General features: G+C 37.6%; 1 protein-coding gene across 3 annotated transcripts in view; it reads left to right on the top strand.

Moving 5' to 3' along the window:
* The window catches only part of CTDSPL2 (CTD small phosphatase like 2), a 94,869-nt gene that overhangs the window by 66,108 nt on the left and 5,041 nt on the right, over positions 1-23,720 (top strand). For all 3 annotated transcript variants that reach the window (XM_053593338.1, XM_053593339.1, XM_053593340.1), the window contains 5 exons: positions 1,398-1,484; positions 14,810-14,872; positions 14,977-15,056; positions 19,883-20,009; positions 22,338-22,433. In XM_053593338.1, the coding sequence (XP_053449313.1) occupies positions 1,398-1,484; positions 14,810-14,872; positions 14,977-15,056; positions 19,883-20,009; positions 22,338-22,433 (453 nt within the window). The remainder of the gene's footprint in view (positions 1-1,397; positions 1,485-14,809; positions 14,873-14,976; positions 15,057-19,882; positions 20,010-22,337; positions 22,434-23,720) is intronic.

A 23,720-nucleotide genomic window follows, 5' to 3' on the forward strand; every position in this document is an offset into this window, starting at 1 on the left:
AGTCAGTGGGGGAGAGAAGGGAGGAGGGAAGGGGATTGGCTCACCTAAAGGGCACTTTGTAGGGGTACTTGGCACACCACTTGGGTGAAGGGCTAAACTACAACTTGGACTCTACCTAATAAATCCAAACAGTGTAACCTAATTGTGCCCTCATATTAATCTGAAAATTGAAGGAAGAAAATGAGGCATATCTAGAGTATTGTCTGCTGTTTGCCTCAGCAGAGTTTAATGTTGAGTTAAAAGAAGCACTCCAGCTATTAAGGTATAGAATCACAAGGTATGAACATTTGTGTTTCATTTTAATTGATTTAAATGTATTAAAAATTGTGTGGGGAGTTATTAGTTTAATTTAAAAAAAGTTTTGTCACTTAATACTAAGGGAAGCTTGTATTTTTTTTAAGCATTCAGGATTTGAGACATATACTATCTTTGATTGAACTTGATTACTTATCCTCTTAATTAAAAACAGGATGTGGTAATTAAAGATGACAAGTTTTCATTGACTTCTATTTAGTCAAACAATGATTATGAAATGCATTTGTGGGATACTAAAATAACTTTTACCTAAAGTAAGATGCTTTATATATAAAGTTGGAGGATAAGGAATTATACAAACGAATATATATATTTTAATAATAGATTATAAACTTGCATTTGTCAATTATAAAAAGATTAGTATGCATGTGGTTTTAACTGAAAGCAGGTGACAGCTGAACGCAGCAGTGGTTCTCCAACTTAAGCATGCTATCAGCATTACCTGAAGAGCTTATACATAGGTTGCTGAGCTGCCCCTTCAACACTTCACCAGTGACCCCCTTTCACGAACCAGCTCTCTATAACAACATGGTCTATTGCTAGGAATTTACATTTGCATATCTAATTAGTTCCAAGGTCATGCTGATGCTGCTTGCTGTTCTAGGAGCTACACTTAAGAGCCAGCGACTTAAGAAAATTCCATCTCATATTGCTGTGACACATACAGTAATTGTGTTATAAATATATACTTCCACATATGAGCGAGTGCTTTGATTCAGACTTCATGTAAAAATAGGGATTTCTGGCCTTTTCAAAAAACTCCAGAGCTCTGGCAACCCTAGGTCTATACTCTGTCCCAACCACAGCCCGGCAGCAGAGCCAAGGCCACCTCTTTCATTTGTTTGCTGCACTCTGCACCACTCCTTTCTGTCCCCCAGTCCAGTCGCTGGTAACTTTAATGGTCCCTAGAGCGTTTGAATTTGTGATCCCTATCTTTGTTTTCAAACATGAAGTTTGATCATTTCTCCACTTTAAATACAGACTAAAATTTTAAAAAAGTGTTTATTATCACAAATACATAAAATTATCATTTGAAGTTTCTTTTAATATCTTGTTTCATTCAGTGTGTTTTTTATTTTAAGGATGAAACACTAGTGCACTGTAGTCTAAATGAGCTAGAAGATGCAGCACTTACTTTTCCAGTCCTTTTCCAAGATGTCATTTATCAGGTAATTAAAAATTTTTTAAAGTAATTTTTGGCCTGTTAAGTAACATTCTGAACTGAGAAATCTTTTGTAATATTTTTTGCGTGCATGTGAAATTAAATGTATTTTTCTGTAGAACTCCTAATGGATTTCATCAGTATTTTAATGATTTATTAAAAAAAATAGTATCATATTAGTTATCACATAAAATGACTATTATTCCCCAAATGCTAATTTTTCTTGCCCAATGTTCACTGCTAGTTTCATAATCTGTTTGCCAGCAGGTGGAGGCAGGAGCACTGACATCATAGATCCCAAAGAAGAACTTGCCAGGTTAATACCTGGTGTTTTTTCAAAAATCCAATTAATATAAAGAAAACTCATTCCTTGTTGGTCATGTATTTCCGGTGGTAGTAATGTGGTCTATAAAATTGCAGTTTGGTAGATCTATTTTACATTAATATAGAATTCAAGGACACTCTTCTAGCTAATACTTAAAGAATTTGGGTATGTGCATTTCTCCTTCATCTGTGCTGATGGACAGGTAACAGTGCAAAATATATATATTATTAACATTTCACTGTAGATTATGTGTGTTGGCCATAGTTTTTACTTTAAGATTTTCTTGTCATAAGATTGAATTAATTAATGTAAGTGAATGTACTTTCAATACTGCAAAGTGCCTTTCTTTGTTGGCAGTTGTTATTTAATTAGCATTTTCTTCATATATAACAGTTGTTGAAAATTTGGGGAAAGGTCAAAAAATTTGTTGTTTGTCAAGAGGATGCCAATCCAAGGATTAACTAAATAAGGCCACCAGTCATTTACTATGTGGACTTTGAAAAGATGTTTATGGTTGTTTAGGTGCTCTTAATAGGTAGTTAGAATGTGGTTATAGTTTTCTTGGCAGATGATAGTTGTTATCTCACAGGAATCATAAAACTTCAGAGTTAAATAGAGAGTTTGTGGTTCAAGGATACTTTATGTATTGATGAGTTATAAGGGGATTTATTTTAGCAGTTACTGTTTGTTCTAGTTATTGTCAGTTAAACATAGGTAGGTATTGTAGCTGTTGTTATGTGAATACTGTATTCACCTCCCTTTTATATAAACTCATTTTACTCATAATATGTCATCAAAGAATGAGCCAAATATAATAAAAATGAAGGATTTTAAGATTTTCCTTTTCCATTTTAACTGGTTATTATTTGTTTTAAGGAATATCTTTTTCTTAAGACATTTTCTGCCAAATAGAGTGATCTTGTTTAGTGTACTTCAAGGACAGGAGTCTTGTTGCCAATATAAGTAGTATAGCAATATCTTAGTTTTTCACCATTTAGCTCAATACGCTTGTTGAGTTTTTTTTCTTTTTTCTTTTTTTTTTTTTTTTGGTATTTTTGCAATTTGTTAGGGCTTTGAAGTTGGAAAGGAAAGCTGTTATCTGAAAATATAGGTAAATAATATAATTTTTAGATGATTTCTTAATCTTCCAGGTTTGAAATTTATTTCTTGCTTGTGGTTTTGGTCTCTTCGTATATAACTTTTTAATAGTGAAATAAGAAACATGGAAAGGAGATAAATTTGATTCTTCTGCTTCATGAGTATTTCTTTCCAGTATGACCATAAAAGTGAGTTTTTTTCCTATTGCTTCTACTATTTACAGCTTAATTCACTCTTTAAAGTTATTATTTCATGTGGATCTGTGTAGTTGTGTTATTTTGAATAAAAGGCTTCTAGCAGTACATATGACTAATACTTTTAAAACTATACATATGTTCTGCATCTTCCTCTGGAATTCAAAGAACTCTTTTCTTATATATTCTGAGTTATACTTTCTGAAACTAAAAATAAATGATCTAGCCTAAACAGGAACAACGAGCAGGAAGTTTGAGTCTTATAAGCTGTAGAGATGGTTGCATTTTAATATGATTGAGTTGCTCTTTTATAGACAGAGTTTAGTTCCTCTGTAGTAAATTTTTGAGGATATCCATTGTTAACACTGGGTACATTTCCTTGGATTTCTGGTTTTGGCTTAGCGATTCTATCTACCCTTTAAAAAATAACTGAAGAAATCTTTGGGTTAGGGTTCCCCCAGTTTTCAGACCAGCAAGCTCCCTTTAAACAGGGAATGATGTCTTTTAAACTTTCAGTGGTGTTGTCTCCATCTACTGGCAAAGAAGAAATATACACAAGGGTCTGAGATGATCTAAGAGATTTTGGAGAAACCACATTATTAGGTAAGATGTAACTTACATATTTAACAACTATACTATGATGTGGTCCACTTAAAGGTAGAAACTGTAAAATACTGTATATACTCTCATTTAAAATATAATTTATTTAGGTGAAACTCACATGACATAAAATTAACCATTTTTAAGTTAACAGTTCCATGGCAATTACATATATACCCTTGAGTATATCCATTCCATGTATATGTATTCTATATGTTACAGTAGGATGAAATTCTTTATCTGAATCCAAGCTAGAGGGCGGCGCCTGTGGCTTAGTCGGTAAGGCGCCGGCCCCATATCCCGAGGGTGGCGGGTTCAAACCCGGCCCCGGCCAAACTGCAACCAAAAAAATAGCCAGGCATTGTGGCGGGCGCCTGTAGTCCCAGCTACTTGGGAGGCTGAGGCAAGAGAATTGCTTAAGCCCAGGAGTTGGAGGTTGCTGTGAGCTGTGTGACGCCAGGGCACTCTACCGAGGGCCATAAAGTGAGACTCTGTCTCTACAATAAAATAAAATAAAAATGAATCCAAGCTAGATAAAACGTCTTCTGGGACTTGTACTTTTATTTTCTTTTATGATAAATTTGTTATTTTTTTTTTTTTTTTTTCTTGTAGAGAAAATAAAACAAATAAATAAATAAATAAATAATAAACAAATAAATAAATAAATAAATAAATAATAAATAAATTTGTTATTTTTTTTTTTTTTTCTTTATGGCCCTCGGTAGAGTGCCGTGGCCTCACACAGCTCACAGCAACCTCCAACTCCTGGGCTTAAGCGATTCTCTTGCCTCAGCCTCCCGAGTAGCTGGGACTACAGGCGCCCGCCCCAACGCCCGGCTATTTTTTGGTTGCAGTTTGGCCGGGGCCGGGCTTGAACCCACCACCCTCGGTATATGGGGCCGGCGCCTTACCGACTGAGCCACAGGCGCCGCCCGATAAATTTGTTATTGTTGATGTATAATTTTACTTCTGTATGTATTTCTTTTTCGCTTCAAAATAAATTTAAAGTGTAATTTATAGTACATATGTTTAATAATTATCTATATCAGAGGTTGGAAACCTTTTTTTATATTTTATATAAAATATTTTCCAGTTGCAAATATTTTAGGCTTTGTGGTCTGCTGCAACTACTTTTTCTGTCATTATAGTATGCTCTTTTTTTTTTTTTTTTTTTTTTGTGTGTGTGTGTGTGTGTGGTTTTTGGCCGGGGCTGGGTTTGAACCCACCACCTCCAGCATATGGGACTGGCGCCCTACTCCTTGAGCCACAGGCGCCGCCCTGTCATTACATTATGAAAGTAGCCATGGAAAGTACATAAAGGAAAAAAAAAACATGCCCATGTCTCAGTAAAACTTTATTTACAAAAATAAGTAGTGTGCTGGTTTTGGCCAAGAGACCATAGATTGCTAACCCCTGCTGTAGTAATTATGAGAATATATACAGTAACTTTACATATTCAAATTCTGAGTGGAAGTAAGTAATTAAATGTTAATATATAGAAATTTTAAATTAGATCCACAGTAATTTGGATGTGGAGTTTTAAAGTTTTTTTCAGATCAAAGTTTGAGGGAAATTTGAAGTGGCCACTATTCAACATTTTAAAATTGCCTGACTTGATACATACTCTTCTTTTGATTGATAAGTAGGAATAAACTTAGTTAATGCAAGTCTTAGTATTTACAAGCAGGTAGATTATTCTAAATTTAATACCTTGAGTGTATTTGAATTTTATTTCTCTAAGGGATGAAAAAATCTAAAAGATCCATCTCAGATTAAAATTTGATGTATGTTACTACTGACACTATGTGGAATAGACAGATTGTAGTTTATGTATATACAGAAAAAGTCATTTAAAGAACTTTTAAAGAGGGTATGGCACTTGTGAAGGTAAAGTTGTGCAGGTTTTTGTTTGAATGGGTCTATTTTTTTCCCCTTAAATTGGTATTTTTTTTTTCTGTAAATTGTTTTATAATTAGTTATTGAGAGGTTTTTGTTTGGGTCTATTTTTTCCCCTTAAATTGGTATTTTTTTCTGTAACTTGTTTTATAATTAGTTATTAAGAAAACATTTACTCTTAAAGTGGTACAAATACATTTGCTATCTGGAAAAACAAGTGCATGATCACTTCCGATGCACATATTTAATCTTTATATTTAGCTTATATTGGCACATTGTCAGGAAATCCATCTCATGGTGTTTCTCAGTTAAGAGGTCTCCACTGTATTTAGTTTCTGTTCCTGCAGATCCACCAATTCAAGACTCTAGGTCATCTCACTCCCTCTTCCATCCAGAAGATGACTTCTATCCACAAGCAGGACTGAATCAAAAGACATTTTTCACTTAGCTCTTGAGCTGAACCACCTCCTCAATGACCTTCCTCTATCTCCATCAAGAACTGGAGCTCAGTTTTTTGAAGATGTAATAGAGCTACTCAGCCCAAACGTGGCTGATTGAAGACAAAAAGAAGATACCTCATATGTTTCACCACAGTGCAGCCAAACGTAACTGTGTTGTCCAACTCCTCATTCTGTAAAGTATGGCAGGGGCATCTGATTTTGACTGTGTTCACCAATAAGACTTTAGCCAGTCAGTGGCTTTCTGAAGATCAGTAAAATCAACAAACTTTGGGTCAGCTGTCCAGAAATCAGATTGTGGTAAGCACTCAAGGAGAGATAGGGTCCTGTAGGGAGCTACTTGTAAAGGATGCTTTATTAGTAGAGGTACTTTTAAGGGAAATGTTGGGAGGAGAGGTGGGTGGGGAAGCCCATGGTAAGCAAAGCTCAGCCTCTTCCCCTTTACTATAGTTTGTTTTCTTGGGAATCTTATAGCTTAGGATAATTTTTATACCACAGAACGAGATGTAGAGGCTCATGCTCTTCTGTCTCCTTTCTACAGTCTCTTCTAGAAAAGTCAGCTTATATTTTTGCTTCATAAAGGAAAAAAGCAGTCATTTAAATGAAGAATTTTTAGTAAATACCTAATTTTCTCTTTCCTCAAGTTCTGCCTTAATTGATGCTGCACAAGAGGCATTTTGTTGAGTTTCATAAAACATAATTTTGTTGCACAAAAGTAATAATGTATATTTGTGCCTTAAAAAACCATTTGGGAGCTTGGTGCCTGTGGCTCAAGCAGCTAAGGCACCAGCCACATACACCTGAGCTGGTGGGTTTGAATCCAACCCAGGCCCGCCAAACAACAATGATGGCTGCAACCAAAAAATAGCTGGGCGTTGTGGCAGGCGCCTATAGTCCCAGCTACTTGGGAGGTGCAGGCAGGAGAATCGGCTTGAGCCCAGGAGTTGGAGGTTGCTGTGACCTGTGATGCCAGGGCACTCTACCCAAGGCAACAGCTTGAGGCTCTGTTTCAAAAAATAAAAAAGACATTTGGAATTGCGCACACTTACTATGGAGGATAAAAGCAATGTTTAGCTGGTAGATAACAATATTTTGATAGATAAATGTTAAAAAAGTAATTTTGAAGTAACTTTTCAAACCTTACTAGTAAGTATAGTCATTAGTATTAATTTTTCCATCATAATTATTCAATATTAGTATTGAGGTTTAAAAAAGATATAAATGAAACCCACAGTTTTCTACTTCTCAGAAATAAGAAAATTTATTTCCAAGTGAATTCCTTGTCTAAAATAAAATTGTCTTTTAAAATTAGGAGCAATTCATTAAAAAAATATACTACATAAAAAGTTCTTGTTTCATAGCCGAAAATGTTTTATAAATTTAGAAGATGTGACAGTTAATTACTAAGCATATTAAATTGGAAGCTTCATTCTATTTGAAGTTTACATCTTTGTTTTACTAAACTGGCCATTTTGGTTTTAAAATTACTAAACTATATTAACATAAACACATCAAAAGTTTTTTGTATATACAGATACATACATACATGTTTCATATATCTACAGTGGCCAATTTTATCTTTTTTTTGGAGACAGAGTCTCACCTATGTCACCCTCAGTACAGTTCTGTGGTGTCACAGCTCATAGCAACTTCAAACTCTTGGGCTTAAGTGATTCTCTTGCCTCAGCCTTACAGATAGCTGAGACTACAGGTGCCCACCACAACACCCGGATGCTTTTTGTTGCTGTTGTCATTGTTGTTTAGCTGGCCCGGGCTGGGTTCAAATCTGCCAGGTTACTGTGGCCAGCACCTATAACCACTATGCTATGGGTGCCGAGCTGGCCAATTTTATCTTGATGAAAACTGTGCTCCAGGGTGGCACCTGTGGCTCAGTCGGTAAGGCGCCGGCCCCATATACCGAGGGTGGCGGGTTCAAACCCGGCCCCGGCTGAACTGCAACCAAAAAATAGCTGGGCGTTGTGGCGGGTGCCTGTAGTCCCAGCTACTCGGGAGGCTGAGGCAAGAGAATCGCTTAAGCCCGGGAGTTGGAGGTTGTTGTGAGCTGTGTGATGCCATGGCACTCTGCCGAGGGCCATAAAGTGAGACTCTGTCTCTACAAAAAAAAAACAAAACTGTGCTCCAGTGCTAACTTTTAATACGTCATCTATATATGATGACATCAAGCTTCACATGGACTCTTTATACCTGTTCAAATTGATTTCCATTTAATAAAAGATTTTACAGAAATTTTTAGTTTGAGGATTTTTTGTTGTTGTTTTATTTTGTTTTTATTTTAATTGGTTCTGATGTTTTAGTATTTACTCCTAGATGCATCTATAGGCACAAAACCTACAATTACTACCCTCAGCATCCATTTACCTTGTTGGAACTTTGTGAATCAAAAGATAACTATGAAATCACGTGGTTCGTTGTATATAAGTTGAGGCTGCCGTAGGGACTGAGCAATTTCTTGGAGAAAATTTGGGTTTTGTCTCTGCTCTTGTATGAATACTAGGAAAATCTTAACTAAGTTAAATAGTTATACTATTAACCGACATAGCTTATTACTGTCCCGCTTCCAAAAGTATGGATTGTAGCAGACCTTTCTTGGGAGTTGAGGTTACCCAGTTTTACCCCATAGAATCGTACCCATTCCAGCTATCGTGACTGATTAGTTTTAAATAATGAGGCAGGTAGTAATAATCATAGCTAACAACTATTGATGCTTTAATGTGGTGGGTACTATTCTAGGTACTTTACAAATATTAATTTTCTTAATCTTTATAACAGCTTTATGAGTAGGTACTGTTATTACCTGTATGTTATAGATGGGGAAACTGAGATGTACAGAACGGTTAAAACTGGCAGAGCCACTTCTATACATGTGGTATCTACTAAGGATGAGTTTTTCAGTTAATTTTAACATCTCATTCTTTGTATTTCCCCTAATGTTGTTAGTTTTCTGCTGTTATAATTCTTATTGCTAATTAAATAACAGGTACCAATCATTTTGGTTAAAACAGTGGTTCTCAACCTTCCTAATGTCTCAACCTTTTAATATAGTCCAAAGGGGTTGCGACCCAGAGGTTGAGAACCACTGGTTTAAAGGAAAACGTCATTGTTCTTAAGTGAGTGAGTCTTACTTTATTTTTCATTGTTTAACCTATTGTTGTGATGTAGAAATAAAGCAAAGTACAGTGGCTCATGCCTGTAAGCCCAGCACTTTGGGAGGCTGAGGCAAGAGAATTGCTTTACTTGACACCAGGAGTACTAGACCAGTCTGGGCAACATAGCAAGAGTCTGTTTCTACAAAAAATGAGAATATTAGCCAGGTGTGGTGGGTGTATACCTACAGTCCCAGCCCTACTGGGAGGCAGAGGTAGGAGGATCACTAGAGCCTAGGAGTGCAAGACTGCAGAATTTCAAGCTGCTGTGAGGTATGATTGTGCCACTGCACAATTGTCCTAAAAAGACTCGCTTGTAAGATCATTATTTCTTACAAGTTGAAAACTTACAAGTTGAAACTACTTGTCTTTGGATAAGGTGGGTTTTTTTTGTTTTGTTTTTTGTTTCTTGGGTCATACTGTTAAAATTATCTATGCTATTACATTAAGACTTCATTATATTAAATGAAGACTTAATAAACTAATAGTAATTGCTCCGTGTGTAACTTGAAATTACATAATTAGATAAATTTCAATTTAGACTTTACAGTATTTATTTATTTATTTTTTTTTGTAGAGACAGAGTCTCATTTTATGGCCCTCGGTAGAGTGCCGTGGCCTCACACAGCTCACAGCAACCTCCAACTCCTGGGCTTAAGCGATTCTCTTGCCTCAGCCTCCCGAGTAGCTCGGACTACAGGCGCCCGCCACAACACCCGGCTATTTTTTGGTTGTAGTTTGGCCGGGGCCGGGCTTGAACCCACCACCCTCGGTATATGGGGCTGGCGCCCTACCTTACTGAGCCACAGGCGCCACCCCAACTTTACAGTATTTATAATCAATTTATAAGTGCATTGCTATTTTAATAACTACTTTTATTAAATCTAGTTCCATTAACCATTAAAGGCCTATTAGTTCATTATCACAGGCATTATTTTTAAGCTTTTGACATATTTTTCAAAATATACTTGTTTTATCGAGAGAAGATTAAAACTATTTGTAGCTTTGGATAGAACAATTACCATAGATTTGGAAGAACATACATATACTAGACTGAAATGAAGCTTTTGGCCTTTGCAAAACTACATAATTTTGTAGAGTTGCAAGTTGAAGAAGGATGGTTGGTAAAATAATAAGTAGAGGCCGGGCACAGAGGCTCATGCCTGTAATCCTAGCACTCTGGGAGGCCGAGGCAGGTGGATTGCCTGAGCTAACGGGTTCAAGACCAGCCTGAGCAAGAGCAAGACCCTGTCTCTAAAAAATAGCCAGGTGTAGGGCGGTGCCTATGGCTCAAAGGAGTAGGGCACCTGCCAAAAACTGCCCCCCCCCCCAAAAAAAAATAGCCAGGTGTTGTGGTGGGTGCTTATAGTCCCAGCTACTCGAGAGGTTGAGCCAAGAGAATTGCTTGAGCCCCAGAGTTTGAGGTTGCTGTCAGCTGTGACACCAGGGCACTCTACCAAGGGCAACAAAGTGAGACTGTGTCTCAATAATAATAAGTAGAGAAAGGTGTGGATTAAAGAAATGCAGAAAATGGGAAGTAGGCAGCTCAGGAGAGGAAGTGTAAAGGTAGGAGGAAAAAATAGAACTAAGGGCATCTGTGGAATAGATTTTGAAGTATTTTAAAGGCATGTCTGTATGTCTGTGACCTAACAGAGATAACACAGTAAGTAATGATAATCTGAAGAATTAAACTCATACTATTTTATGTAACTGATAAATGTTGTGTCTATTGGACAATACTTAGTGCTTCTTGATTTGTGTGTATTTCTGCTCATACTTACCTTTAATATATCCAAATGCTGATAACTGCTGACCTTCTGTCTCGACTTCTGAGATTTTGCCTTTGTATCATATTACCTCATATTACCTTAACCCCAGACCTGCTGTTACCTTCTACCTTTGTACATTCTTTTTTTCAGTAATAACCTCAGTCTCTGCCTATGTTTTTTAATCCTGCAACACCTTCCTGTTCAAATGACGAATCTGAGAACAGGAATTATTAATGTCAACAATTATTCTATTCTCATGGTAAGGAAGCACTTCAGAAATATATCTTTCCATCTTCAGTGCCACCTTTTGTCCCAAGTAAACAGACGTATTTCGAAAGCAATGTCAATTTTATTTTTTATTTATTTATTTATTTTTTTGAGATAGAGCCTCAAGCTGTTGCCCTGGGTAGAGTGCTGTGGAATCACAGCTCATAGCAACCTGCAACTCCTGGGCATAAGCGATTCTCTTGCCTCAGCCTCTCAAGTAGCTGGGACTACAGGCAGCTGCCATAATAATGCCTGGCTATTTCTTGGTTGTAGTTGTCATTGTTATTTGGCAGGCCAAGGCTGGATTCAAACCCGCCAGCTCTGGTGTATGTGGCTGGCGCCTTAGCCACTTGAGCTACATGCGCAGAGCCAGCAATGTCAAAAATTCTTTTTTTTTTTTGCAGTTTTGGCTGGGGCCAGGCTTGAAACTGCCACCCCCGGTATATGTGGCTGGCACCCTACTCCTTGAGCCATAGGCGCTGCCCAGCGATATCAAATTTGAAGATGTATATTTAAATACAGTCAAATTAGTAGAATGTATAATGAAGTTATAGGCTGACCTAATGTGAAAGTCACCGTATGAGAAGTTGGAAAATGTCACCCGTGGACAGTGTTCTACTTACTATGCTTGGAAAATACGGTTTAAATAGAAGTATTCATGTGCAGTAGAAGTGTGTTGTGTTCAGAGGAAACAAATCCCAAATAAGAGACTCTGCTTATCTTAGTTTTCTACAGGTTGAATATCCCTAATCCAATGATCTGAAATCCAAAATGCTCCAAAACCTGAAACCTTTTGAGTGCTGACGTGATATTCCAGAGAGATGCTCTTTGGAGCATTTTGAATCTTTGGATTAGGGATGTTCGACTAGTATAGTGCAAATACTCCAAAATTTAAAAATCAAAATTCAAATTAGAAAACACTTTGGGTCCCAAGCCTTTAGAATAAGGGGTAGTCAACCTGTATACATGAAGCAGGTTATAAGAGGGATATTGAAAATAAATGAAAACATACATAATGCAAAAAAGAAATATTTCCCATTTTTAAATGCATTTAAGTACTGAACATTGACAACAAAAGGCTCTGGTGGTTTATAGTTTATCATCTACTTTAAGACAAGGTAATTTGGCTCAGCGCCCGTGTAGCACAGTGATTGCCGTGCCAGTTACAGATACCAAGGGTGGTGGGTTCAAACCCAGCCCCAGGCCAACTAAACAACTGCAACCAAAAAATAGCTGGGTGTTGTGGCAGGCGCCTATAGTCCCAGCTACTTGGGAGGGTGAAGCAAGAGAATCACTTAAGCCCAAGAGTTGGAGGTTGCTGTAAGCTGTGATGCTACAGCAGTCTACTGAGGGTGACAAAGTGAGACTTGTCTCCAAAAAAATAAACAGATAAGGTAATTTATAAGAAGTGTTGGTTTTTCTTTTCTTTCTTTTTTTTTTTTTTTTTGTAGAGATAGAGTCTCACTGTACCGCCCTCGGGTAGAGTGCCGTGGCGTCACACGGCTCACAGCAACCTCTAACTCTTGGGCTTACGTGATTCTCTTGCCTCAGCCTCCCGAGCAGCTGGGACTACAGGCGCCCGCCACAACGTCCGGCTATTTTTTTTTGCAGTTTGTCCGGGGCCGGGTTTGAACCCACCACCCTTGGCACATGGGGCCAGCGCCCTACTCACTGAGCCACAGGCGCCGCCCCTTTCTTTCTTTTCTTTCTTTTTTTTTTTTTCTGACAGTCTTAACTTCGTCAGCATGGTAGAGTGCCGTGGTGTCACAGCAACCTCAGACTCTTGGGCTTAAGCAATTCTCTTGCCTCAGCCTCCCAAATAGTTGGGACTAAAGGCACCCGCCACAAGGCCCGGCTCCTTTTTAGAGATGAGATTTGCTCTTGCTCAGGCTGGTCTCAAACCTGTGAGCTCAGGCAATCCACCCACCTCAATCCCAAGTGCTGGGATTACAGGCATGAGCCACTGTGCTCAGCCGTGTTGGTTTTTCTTAACCATGACAAATGTTTTGAAAAGATCCTTAGTTAATAAAAAATGATTTTGCCAGTAAAATAGTAATACATCTAAAGTCTATCATTATTTGGCTTATCAAACAAAATAAGGTATGGTGTTTTTCAACCAAGGCTACAAACTATACCAGATGTTTCAGGATGAAAATGTTGAAATTGATGAGAAGAACAATTATAATTAAGTTTCTTATACTTCGTGCTAAAATGATGGTGATAGATACAAGCATTTTGTTGTTTTTATTTGCTACAAGGAGGGGTTTATAGCCTACTTTGTTTTCAATTAGTTGAGATTAGTGAGATTAAAAGTAAGCAAACCTTTGTCTATCCCAGAGATGGGGACAGAATGATATTAGTTGGCAAAGTAATAATCATTCAGTATTTGTCTTTTTTAAGCAGTCAGTTCTTAAGGAAGTTCAGTAGTTATACTTGTATAGTCATGTAGGCTTGCTTCTCTTTCTCTGTTTATTTGTATTACCTAACTTGATTCTACTTCATTTACTGAGCAGATGTTTTATGCATTTTGAACATTGAAAATTAAAATGACCAGTAAAACATAGTCTTTCAAGAATCCTTTGCATGCTATCCCCATTTTGCCCTGAAACATTCCTAGAACTAGATTTTTGTCATGAGGGCATTTTTGTATGCATATGTTTGGATGTCAGAATTAAACTCTACTAAGCCTAGATTGAATTTGTTGCTATCACAGGGGATTTGTTTTTAACATACATAACAGTAACAAGAAAATAATGTATGTAGGCAGCTCTTTGGATAGTGCAGTCTTTCTGATATTGGCTAGGGCTTGAGAAACTGGTTGTGTTTGTTGTATTTTTAATCTCAAGTAGTCCAAAAGTGCTAATTTAGATGCCAGATCTGAATCATTAAATGTAGAACAGCAAGATTGATTCTGAAAAATTGTGGTTATTTAATAAGCCCACCAATCCAGACATCTCCTTCTTGAACATTATTTACCTTAATAGAAACTTAAAGATATCTTCAGCAGGTGATTGTTGAGAAGAAATTCTGAGTAATTATTGAGGAAGGTCATTGAGACAGGTCAGCTAGAGGTGGACACACAGCCTGCCTAATAATTGGATGGATGCTACCTGGCTGGAAGATGGAGCTGATTGGTGGATCAAAATATCAGAGGGACACCTTCCATTTTTAGTGTAAATGTTAATTAAAATTATATTCCAGTGAAATACTGTTATACTGTATGCTGCTATTTAACTATTAAAAGTGAAATGATCACTAATGATTATTAATTTCATACCAAAAGATGTTATAAGCGATCTCTCATATGTGAGATATATTTGAGTGGTACTTAGTAAACATTTTTATTTTAAAACAAACTTTTAAATTATAATATGTCCAAAGTTAGGGCGGCGCCTGTGGCTCAAGGAGTAGGACGCCGGTCCCATATGCCAGAGGTGGCAGGTTCAAACCTAGCCCCGGCCAAAAAAAAAATATATATGTCCAAAGTTAGACCACAACATAGCTTTAAAATAAGTGGTTTTCATTTTGTTTATTTTCTGAAACCTATCTTTATATCTTCAGGTATATGTGAGATTAAGACCATTCTTCAGGGAATTCCTGGAACGAATGTCTCAGATGTATGAGGTAAACAGGCTTAAGCTGATTACATGTGTATTTTTATTTTATTCAATATAGTACCCATATTTAGATCATGTATAATGATTACTTCTTTTCCCCTGAATTTATAGATCATTCTTTTTACTGCTTCTAAGAAGGTGTATGCAGACAAGTTACTGAACATACTAGACCCTAAAAAGCAACTGGTCAGGTAAATTTAATTAAGAAATAGTGGAAATGTCTGTCACACTGATCTATGAAATTACTGATTCTATTTAGTTTTAATGGCCATTTTCAGTTGGCTGCATATATAGAGATTTATTGTGTTGAATGGTAAAAATAAATGAATTTTCTAGGCCCCAAAACTCTTTAATAGAGTTCCTAATCATTTACCTCCAGACAGACGTTCTTTAAAGGATACAAAGATGAAATGTATTTTATACAATGTGACATCTATATCCTCATTTCTTTTGGGACTGAGGGGAGCTGGAGGGTGGGGGATTGTTTAGAATTTTTTACTATGTGCATGATGTTTCACTTCCTTATGTGTCAAAGATAATGCATGTTGTATTTATTACCTTTTTAATGGCAAAGAGAAATAAAAGTTAATTTTTAACAGAAAGGGTCGAATTAAACTCTTTTGCTTTTTTTTTTTTTTTTTTTTATTGTTGGGGATTCATTGAGGGTACAATAAGCCAGTTACACTGATTGCAATTGTTAGGTAAAGTCCCTCTTGCAATCATGTCTTGCCCCCATAAAGTGTGACACACACTAAGGCCCCACCCTCCTCCCTCCATCCCTCTTTCTGCTCCCCCCCCCATAACCTTAATTGTCATTAATTGTCCTCATATCAAAATTGAGTACATAGGATTCATGCTTCTCCATTTTTGTGATGCTTTACTAAGAATAATGTCTTCCACGTCCATCCAGGTTAATACGAAAGATGTAAAGTCTCCATTTTTTTAATGGCTGAATAGTATTCCATGGTATACATATACCACAGCTTGTTAATCCATTCCTGGGTTGGTGGGCATTTAGGCTGTTTCCACATTTTGGCAATGGTAAATTGAGCTGCAATAAACAGTCTAGTACAAGTGTCCTTATGATAAAAGGATTTTTTTCCTTCTGGGTAGATGCCCAGTAATGGGATTGCAGGATCAAATGGGAGGTCTAGCTTGAGTGCTTTGAGGTTTCTCCATACTTCCTTCCAGAAAGGTTGTACTAGTTTGCAGTCCCACCAGCAGTGTAAAAGTGTTCCCTTCTCTCCACATCCACGATAGCATCTGCAGTTTTGAGATTTTGTGATGTGGGCCATTCTCACTGGGGTTAGATGATATCTCAGGGTTGTTTTGATTTGCATTTCTCTAATATATAGAGATTATGAACATTTTTTCATGTGTTTGTTAGCCATTCGTCTGTCGTCTTTAGAGAAAGTTCTATTCATGTCTCTTGCCCATTGATATAAGGGATTGTTGGCTTTTTTCATGTGGATTAATTTGAGTTCTCTATAGATCCTGGTTATCAAGCTTTTGTCTGACTGAAAATATGCAAATATCCTTTCCCATTGTGTAGGTTGTCTCTTTGCTCTGGTTATTGTGTCCTTAGCTGTACAGGAGCTTTTCAGTTTAAATTTATCTTTCATGAAAAGGAAATGTCACAGGAATCTAATTGGAAATTACAGTTGGTTTAGTCAGTGATGCTATCCTGATCTGGACTCTGTATCTTGTGTGTGCCTCGGGCCAGTAGATACATTGTGTTCTGGTTAGGTGGGAGTTCTTTGGGTGATTTTAAAATATTTTGAAAATTACCTCTATTATTTCTGTCAATTGAAGTGACATTAAGATTGCAGTATTCTTGCTGTATTCTCTAAGGGGTAGGAGATAGTTTTTGAGTTTTTGTTCAAAAGCTGAGAGAACACAAAGGCTTGTTAAAAAAAGCTTTAATAGCTGGATGTGAATGTCCTTGAATAGTTTTTTCCTTATTGTCTTAATGGGAAATCCTAAACTGAATTTCTCCTGTTTGTAAAACCTTTATTATTGAGTGGTTGTAACTACACTGAAATGCCTTACCTAATGTATATATTTTAGAAGTTTTTTCCTTCTAAGTAGAACTGTAGCATCTTTTCTTTTCTTTCTTTCTTTTTTTTTTTTTTTTTGTAGAGACAGAGTCTCACTTTATGGCCCTCGGTAGAGTGCCGTGGCCTCACACAGCTCACAGCAACCTCCCAACTCCTGGGCTCTTGCCTCAGCCTCCCAAGTAGCTGGGACTACAGGCACCCGCCACAACGCCCAGCTATTTTTTTGGTTGCAGTTTGGCTGGGACCGGGTTTGAACCCGCCACCCTCGGTATATGGGGCCGGTGCCTTACCGACTGAGCCACAGGCACCGCCCAGCATCTTTTATTTTCTAGGATCAGAGTAAGTAAGCTGAAGATAAATGGTATTTTCTATTCACAAAAGTATATCATAATTTATGCTTATTTTACTTAACTTTAATAAAAAGTATATAAATGATTTTGCTGTTCTGGGGAACAGTAGTGAGCAACAAGCCTTTCCCTCTTGGAGCTTTTATTTTACTGGAGAACAAATCATAGTCATACTATTACAATGTGTTTTAAAGTAACACTTCTTTTAAACTATATTTATAAGCTCTACACATTTGGGAGTTTTCATTTTGTTTTAACGGGTTATATTTTGAAAAATGTAAAACAAGGAGAGCTTTTTGAATAGTAAATTGAATTTGCTTGAACACAAGGGAATTATCTGTATTGGTAAAAAGGTAGATTCCGGAAAACTAATGTAATCTCTGAATCCTTTGAGTTTCAAATGCAAATTGGAGGACTTTTTAAAAGATAACTGGCATCTGTTTTTTTTAATTTTGCTTTTTGTTTGTTTTTTTTTCTGAAACTGCAGATACTGTGTACATGCAGATTGACCCTCAGATTCCTAAGTAGCTGGAACGGTTTTAGTGCAATTTAATTATGATAACCATAGTTATCTATATACATACTCACTTTTCTCCTGCCTTAGCAAGTTTGCTACTGTTGGCAGGGAGGCACCAATAGTGAGTTGTATTTATATGCTTTACCTCCCTCTCCAGTGTCCTCACATCTAAATATTAATAGAAGTAAAAGAGGGAAACTTACTTAGGTCCAGCCAAGACTTGAATTATCTAGTCTTTTCTTTATTTATTTCAAGATAGTGTTGTCTTAAATCTTCTAGAGGCAGATGATCATTTAACTATGATTATTAAAATATTCCTTATAAGAAGGGTATAACTCTTTGTAAAATGTTTCCTCCTTGCCATTACCACTGGCACTGATATTTTTTTTTTTTTTTTTTTTTGTAGAGACAGAGTCTCACTGTACCGCCCTCGGGTAGAGTGCCGTGGCGTCACACGGCTCACAGCAACCTCTAACTCTTGGGCTTACGCGATTCTCTTGCCTCAGCCTCCCGAGCAGCTGGGACTACAGGCGCCCGCCACAACGCCCGGCTATTTTTTGGTTGCAGTTTGGCCGGGGCTGGGTTTGAACCCGCCACCCTCGGCATATGGGGCCGGCGCCCTCCTCACTGAGCCACAGGCGCCACCCATGGCACTGATATTTTTAACGTTGAGATTGTATTTTTGTATGTGTGGATTTTTATTTTACTTAATTTTGGTAGTGCTGTATCATTTTACATTTAGAAAATATCCCCTTCTTGGGCGGTGCCTGTGGCTCAGTTGGTTAGGCGCCAGCCCCATATACTGAGGGTGGCGGGTTCAAACCCGGCCCGGGCTGAACTGCAACCAAAAAAAAAAAAATAGCCGGGCGTTGTGGCGGGTGCCTGTAGTCCCAGCTACTCGGGAGGCTGAGGCAAGAGGATCCCTTAAGCCCAGGAGTTAGAGGTTGCTGTGAGCTGTGTGATGCCATGGCACTCTACTGAGGGCCATAAAGTGAGACTCTGTCTCAAAAAAAAAAAAAAAAAGAAAGAAAGAAAATATCCCCTTCTTGAAATTATGTAATTAAAAATGTACATAGGAGTAGGCCCTACTTCTTGTAAAGTTGTTCAGTGGGATTAAGACACAAGGGAGACAAATTGCCCACCTGTATACAGAATGGTATATTTTAAGGTGAAAAACATCAATATATCTGTATCAATTATTAGTAATGTTCAGAGACTAATATTTTGAGCACAAATTGAGACTGCATAATTACTGTGGTATGTAATTTACTGTAAAACTTTTAATAGCTTTCTAAAACTTTTTAGCATATTTCTATTTAGTATCTAAAATTGGTGAAACATCAGTTTACATTTATAATACTTAAATCTGAATTCATCATTTCATTTAATCCCTGTCTTTTCAAATGATCATAATACACACTAAATTAGAAGAAATAGGGGTGTTTAGGAGGAGTTGAAATGATGGAATGTTTTGGCCTTAGCACGTTTTCTCTAAAATTATAAAGAAAACTAAAAAACACTTTTAAAAATGCCAACACAAAAACATTCCTTCTTATATTTTCTATTCTGGCATGTACAGGGATAGGGAGGCTGTGTGGTCTTCTGGTTAGAGCAAAGGACTGGGAGCCAGGAGGATCCTGGGTTTCAATGCGGGGCTAACCACTGACTTACTGTGTGACCTTGGGCAAGTCACTTGACCTCCTTGTGCCTCAGTCAACCATCTGGAAAATTGGTTAAAAAGCAGGACCTCGCTGACAACCAGATGCTGCATCTGAGCTGAGCTTTTCTGGGTAAATAAACTACAAAAACAATTTAGAATTTTTAATCCCCCTTTATAATTTAGTAGTGTAACATTTCAAGATGAACTGAAGTTTTTTAAGGCATAATAAGTTTGGGTTATAAGGTTTCAATAATTGCTAAGAATTTTTATAGTAAAATGGTAGCCCAAAGCTTAGGCCCACTTTTGTATTTGAATTTCCTTTGAGAGAGAGAATAAGGCTTAATCCACAAAGCCTGTGGCATATGTGTTTCAGTATTTGCTGTACTTGTTAGAGATTCTCTTTTTAGAAATTGTTGTTTTTTATTTTTATGTTTAGGCACCGGCTTTTCCGTGAACATTGTGTGTGTGTACAAGGAAACTATATAAAAGACTTAAATATCCTTGGAAGAGATCTTTCAAAAACTATAATAATTGACAACTCACCACAAGCCTTTGCATATCAGGTAGGAAGATATTGTTAAAATCAGATTGGAGGGTGGCACCTGTGGTTCACTGGGTAGGGCGCCGGTCCCATATACCAAGGGTGGCAGGCTCAAACCTGGCCCTGGCCAAACTGCAACAAAAAAAACAGCTAGGTGTTGTGGCAGGCACCTGTAGTTCCAGCTACTCGGGAGACTTGAGGCAAGAGAATCGCCTAAGCCCAGGAGTTTGCTGTGAGCTGTGACACTACAGCACTCTACCAAGGGCAATAAAGTGAGAGTCTGTCTCAAAAAAAAAAAAGGAAGAAACTGTAAGATATGTCATTTAATAACTTTTTTTTTTTTTGCTAGGGCCAAGTTTGAACCCACTACCTCAGGTATATGGGGCTAGCACCCTACTCCCTTGAGCCACAGGTGCTGCCCTTTAATAAATTCTTATCAGTTATTAAATCAGTAATTTTATCGGGCGGCGCCTGTGGCTCAACGGAATAGGGCGCCGGCCCCATATGCTGGAGGTGGTGGGTTCAAATCCAGCCCCGGCCAAATACTGCAAAAAGAAAATCAGTGATTTTATCATAAACATGTTTGAAAGTTATACAGGTAATTAGCTTTAATTATGTTCTTCTGTTTATTTGATATAAAATTCTGAATTTTTTTTTTTTTTTGTAGAGACAGAGTCTCACTTTATGGCCCTCAGTAGAGTGCCGTGGCCTCACACAGCTCACAGCAACCTCCAACTCCTGGGCCCAAGCGATTCTCTTGCCTCAACCTCCTGAGTAGCTGGGACTACAGGCGCCCGCCACAATGCCCAGCTATTTTTTTTTTTTTTTTTTTTGGTTGCAATTTGGCCGGGGTCAGGTTTGAACCCGCCACCCTCGGTATATGGGGCCGGCACCTTACCGACTGAGCCACAGGCACCGCCCTAAAATTCTGAATTATTTTCTTGGGCTATTCTGTCAATACATTTTTACCCTTTATTAACGATTCTTTGTAATATAACTGCAACTAAAGATTAGCCACCCTTGCAAGATACATTTTACGTTATGAATATGTCCATGTGATAGGATTTCTGAGATTTTGCTTCACAGTAAATTGATGCATTATAGGGATGATGGAGTAGAGGAAATGTAGATGAAAACAAGATCAGCTCTTAACTTCTGTGTTTCAGGGTGGCGCCTGTGGCTCAGTGGGTAGGACGCTGGTCTCATATACCGAGGGTGATGGGTTCAAACCCAGCCCCAGCCAAACTGAACAAAAAAATTGCTGGGCGTTGTGGCAGGAGCCTGTAGTCCAAGCTACTTGGGAGGCTAAGGCAAGAGAACCGCTTAAGCCCAAGAGCTGGAGGTTGCTGTGAGCTGTGACGCCACAGCATTCTCCTGAGGGCGACAAAGTGAGGCTCCGTCTCTAAAAGAAAAAAAAAAAATGAAAAAAGAATTTCATCTTGGGGCTCGGCACCCATACCTCAGTGGTTAGAATGCTGGCCACATGTCCCGGGGCTGGTGGGTTCAAACCAGGCCCAGGGCTACTAAACAACAATGACAACTACAACAAAAAATTAGCGGGGCATTGTGGGAGGCGCCTATAGTCCCAGCTACTTGGGAGGCTAAGGCAAAAGAATCTCTTAAGCCCTAGAGTTTGAGGTTGCTGTGAGCTGTGATGCCACGGAACTCTACCAAGGGCAACATAATAAAACTCTGTCTCGAAAAAAAGAAAAAGAATCTCATCTTGGTTCCTAGATAGAATCCTTTCAGTTATCTTCTATCTCACATTTAGCCTAAATTTTAAAATATATTTTTACCAGAGGTTATTTATTAAGAAACAAATAAGATTTGCATTCCTGTTTTTAGACTCTTCTTCAGTAAAATACCATTTCAATTTGTTGTATTTCTACTGTGTTTCAGGTTATTGTGCTAGTGTGGGAATAGGATAAGAATGGGACGACAATCCCTGAGTTTAAAAAAAAAAAAAAGTATATGTGTCATGATCTTATTCTCTATTTAGACTAACAACATTCCTTCATTCACAATGCCTAGAATTGTACTAATTCATTGCTTCTTGAATGAATAAAGGAATATTTTAAATTATGTCAATGATTCTTGCAAAACTTGTTTTAATGGAACTTGCTTGTTGTTTAGTTCTATATACACTGAGAAGAAATGACACTGAAAAACCAATAGGCTTCAAGTTTTTTAACATGTGTGAAATGTCAATAGGAACTCTGGTGATATTCCTTTGGAAAGGAACTTTCAGAGCAGTGTTCACTTAAATCTATTGTTTCTTTTTTAAGCTTTCTTTACAAACTAGGTAAAATATAAGTAAAAAGAGGATTTAATTACTTATTTATCATTTTAGCTTTCTAATGGAATCCCTATAGAAAGCTGGTTTATGGATAAAAATGACAATGAACTCCTAAAATTGATTCCATTTCTGGAGAAGCTTGTAGAACTGGTAAGTATATTTTACAATTTATTTTTTTCTATTGTGCTTTTATTGAAATAAATCTCCTTTTCAGTTTCTTCATTGTATAGATACTAACATTTAAAGTCCACTACGGGCTTGGTGCCCATAGCACAGTGGTTATGGGGCCAGCCACATACACCGAGGCTGGTGTGTTTTGAACCCGGCCCAGGCCTGTTTAAACAACAGTAACAAACGCAACAAAAAAAATAGCTGGTGTTGTGGCAGGCACCTATAGTCCCAGCTACTTGGGAGGCTGAGGCAAGAGAATCTCTTAAGCCCAAGAGTTTGAAGTTGCTGTGAGCTGTGATGCTATGGCACTCTACCTAGGGTGACACAGTGAGGGTCTGTCTCGAAAAAATAAAAAGTAAAGTCCATTATGATCATGATCATGGTTGCACATCCTATAGCCCCAGCTATGTAGGAGGCAGAGGTGGGAGAATCATTTGAGTCCAGGAATTTGAATTCCCATCCCTATAAAATATAATAATGAAGTCAGTCATGGTGGGAGATTGAGGCAAAGATTAAAAAACATTATGTGTATTTTTAAACTTTATAAATTAAATTAAAATTATACTTATTGTTGAATGTTTAGTGGTATTATTTCTGTAGGCCTCCTCTTACAAATTACTAACTGCTTGTGTTTGAAATAACATTAAGTTGATTTCATTTTGCTTTCATAATTCACATCTAAGATTAATACTATGCCCCTAAAACTTTCCAGGAATTGTTTTCCTATAAACATGAATCAGTTAACTTAACAGACTAATGTAGAAAGTAGAATTCAGTGGCTTAACCCCTCTTTCATCTGTCTTTTTGTTTGGCCTCTTACTATTTTCTTGGTCTTAGGAAGTTAAACTTTGTTTTTTTTTTTGTTTGTTTGTTTTTTTTGAGACAGAGTCTTACTAAGTTGCCCTCAATAGGGTGCTGCAGCGTCACAGCAGCCTCAAACTCTTGGGCTTAAAGAGATCCTCTTGCCTCACCCTCCCAAGTAGCTGGACCTAAAGGCGCCCGCCACAACGGCCAGCTATTTGTTGTTGTTGTTGCAGTTGTCATTGTTGTTCAGCTGGCCTGGGCTGGGTTCAAACCTGCCAGCCTTGGTGCATGTGGCAGGCACCGTAGCCACTGTGCCACAGGCACCAAGCCAGGAAAGTTAAACCTTTAATGAAAAAAAAAATTTATCTAAATTTAATTCTGAGTTAATTAAGTCTGGGTAGGGTATCTATATATGACAGAGAAAATAATAAAAAATTATAATTATAAAATAGTGGTATAGAT

Source organism: Nycticebus coucang, chromosome 6 (genome assembly GCF_027406575.1).
Source record: "Nycticebus coucang isolate mNycCou1 chromosome 6, mNycCou1.pri, whole genome shotgun sequence".
In the NCBI taxonomy this organism is placed as follows: Eukaryota; Metazoa; Chordata; class Mammalia; order Primates; family Lorisidae; genus Nycticebus; species Nycticebus coucang.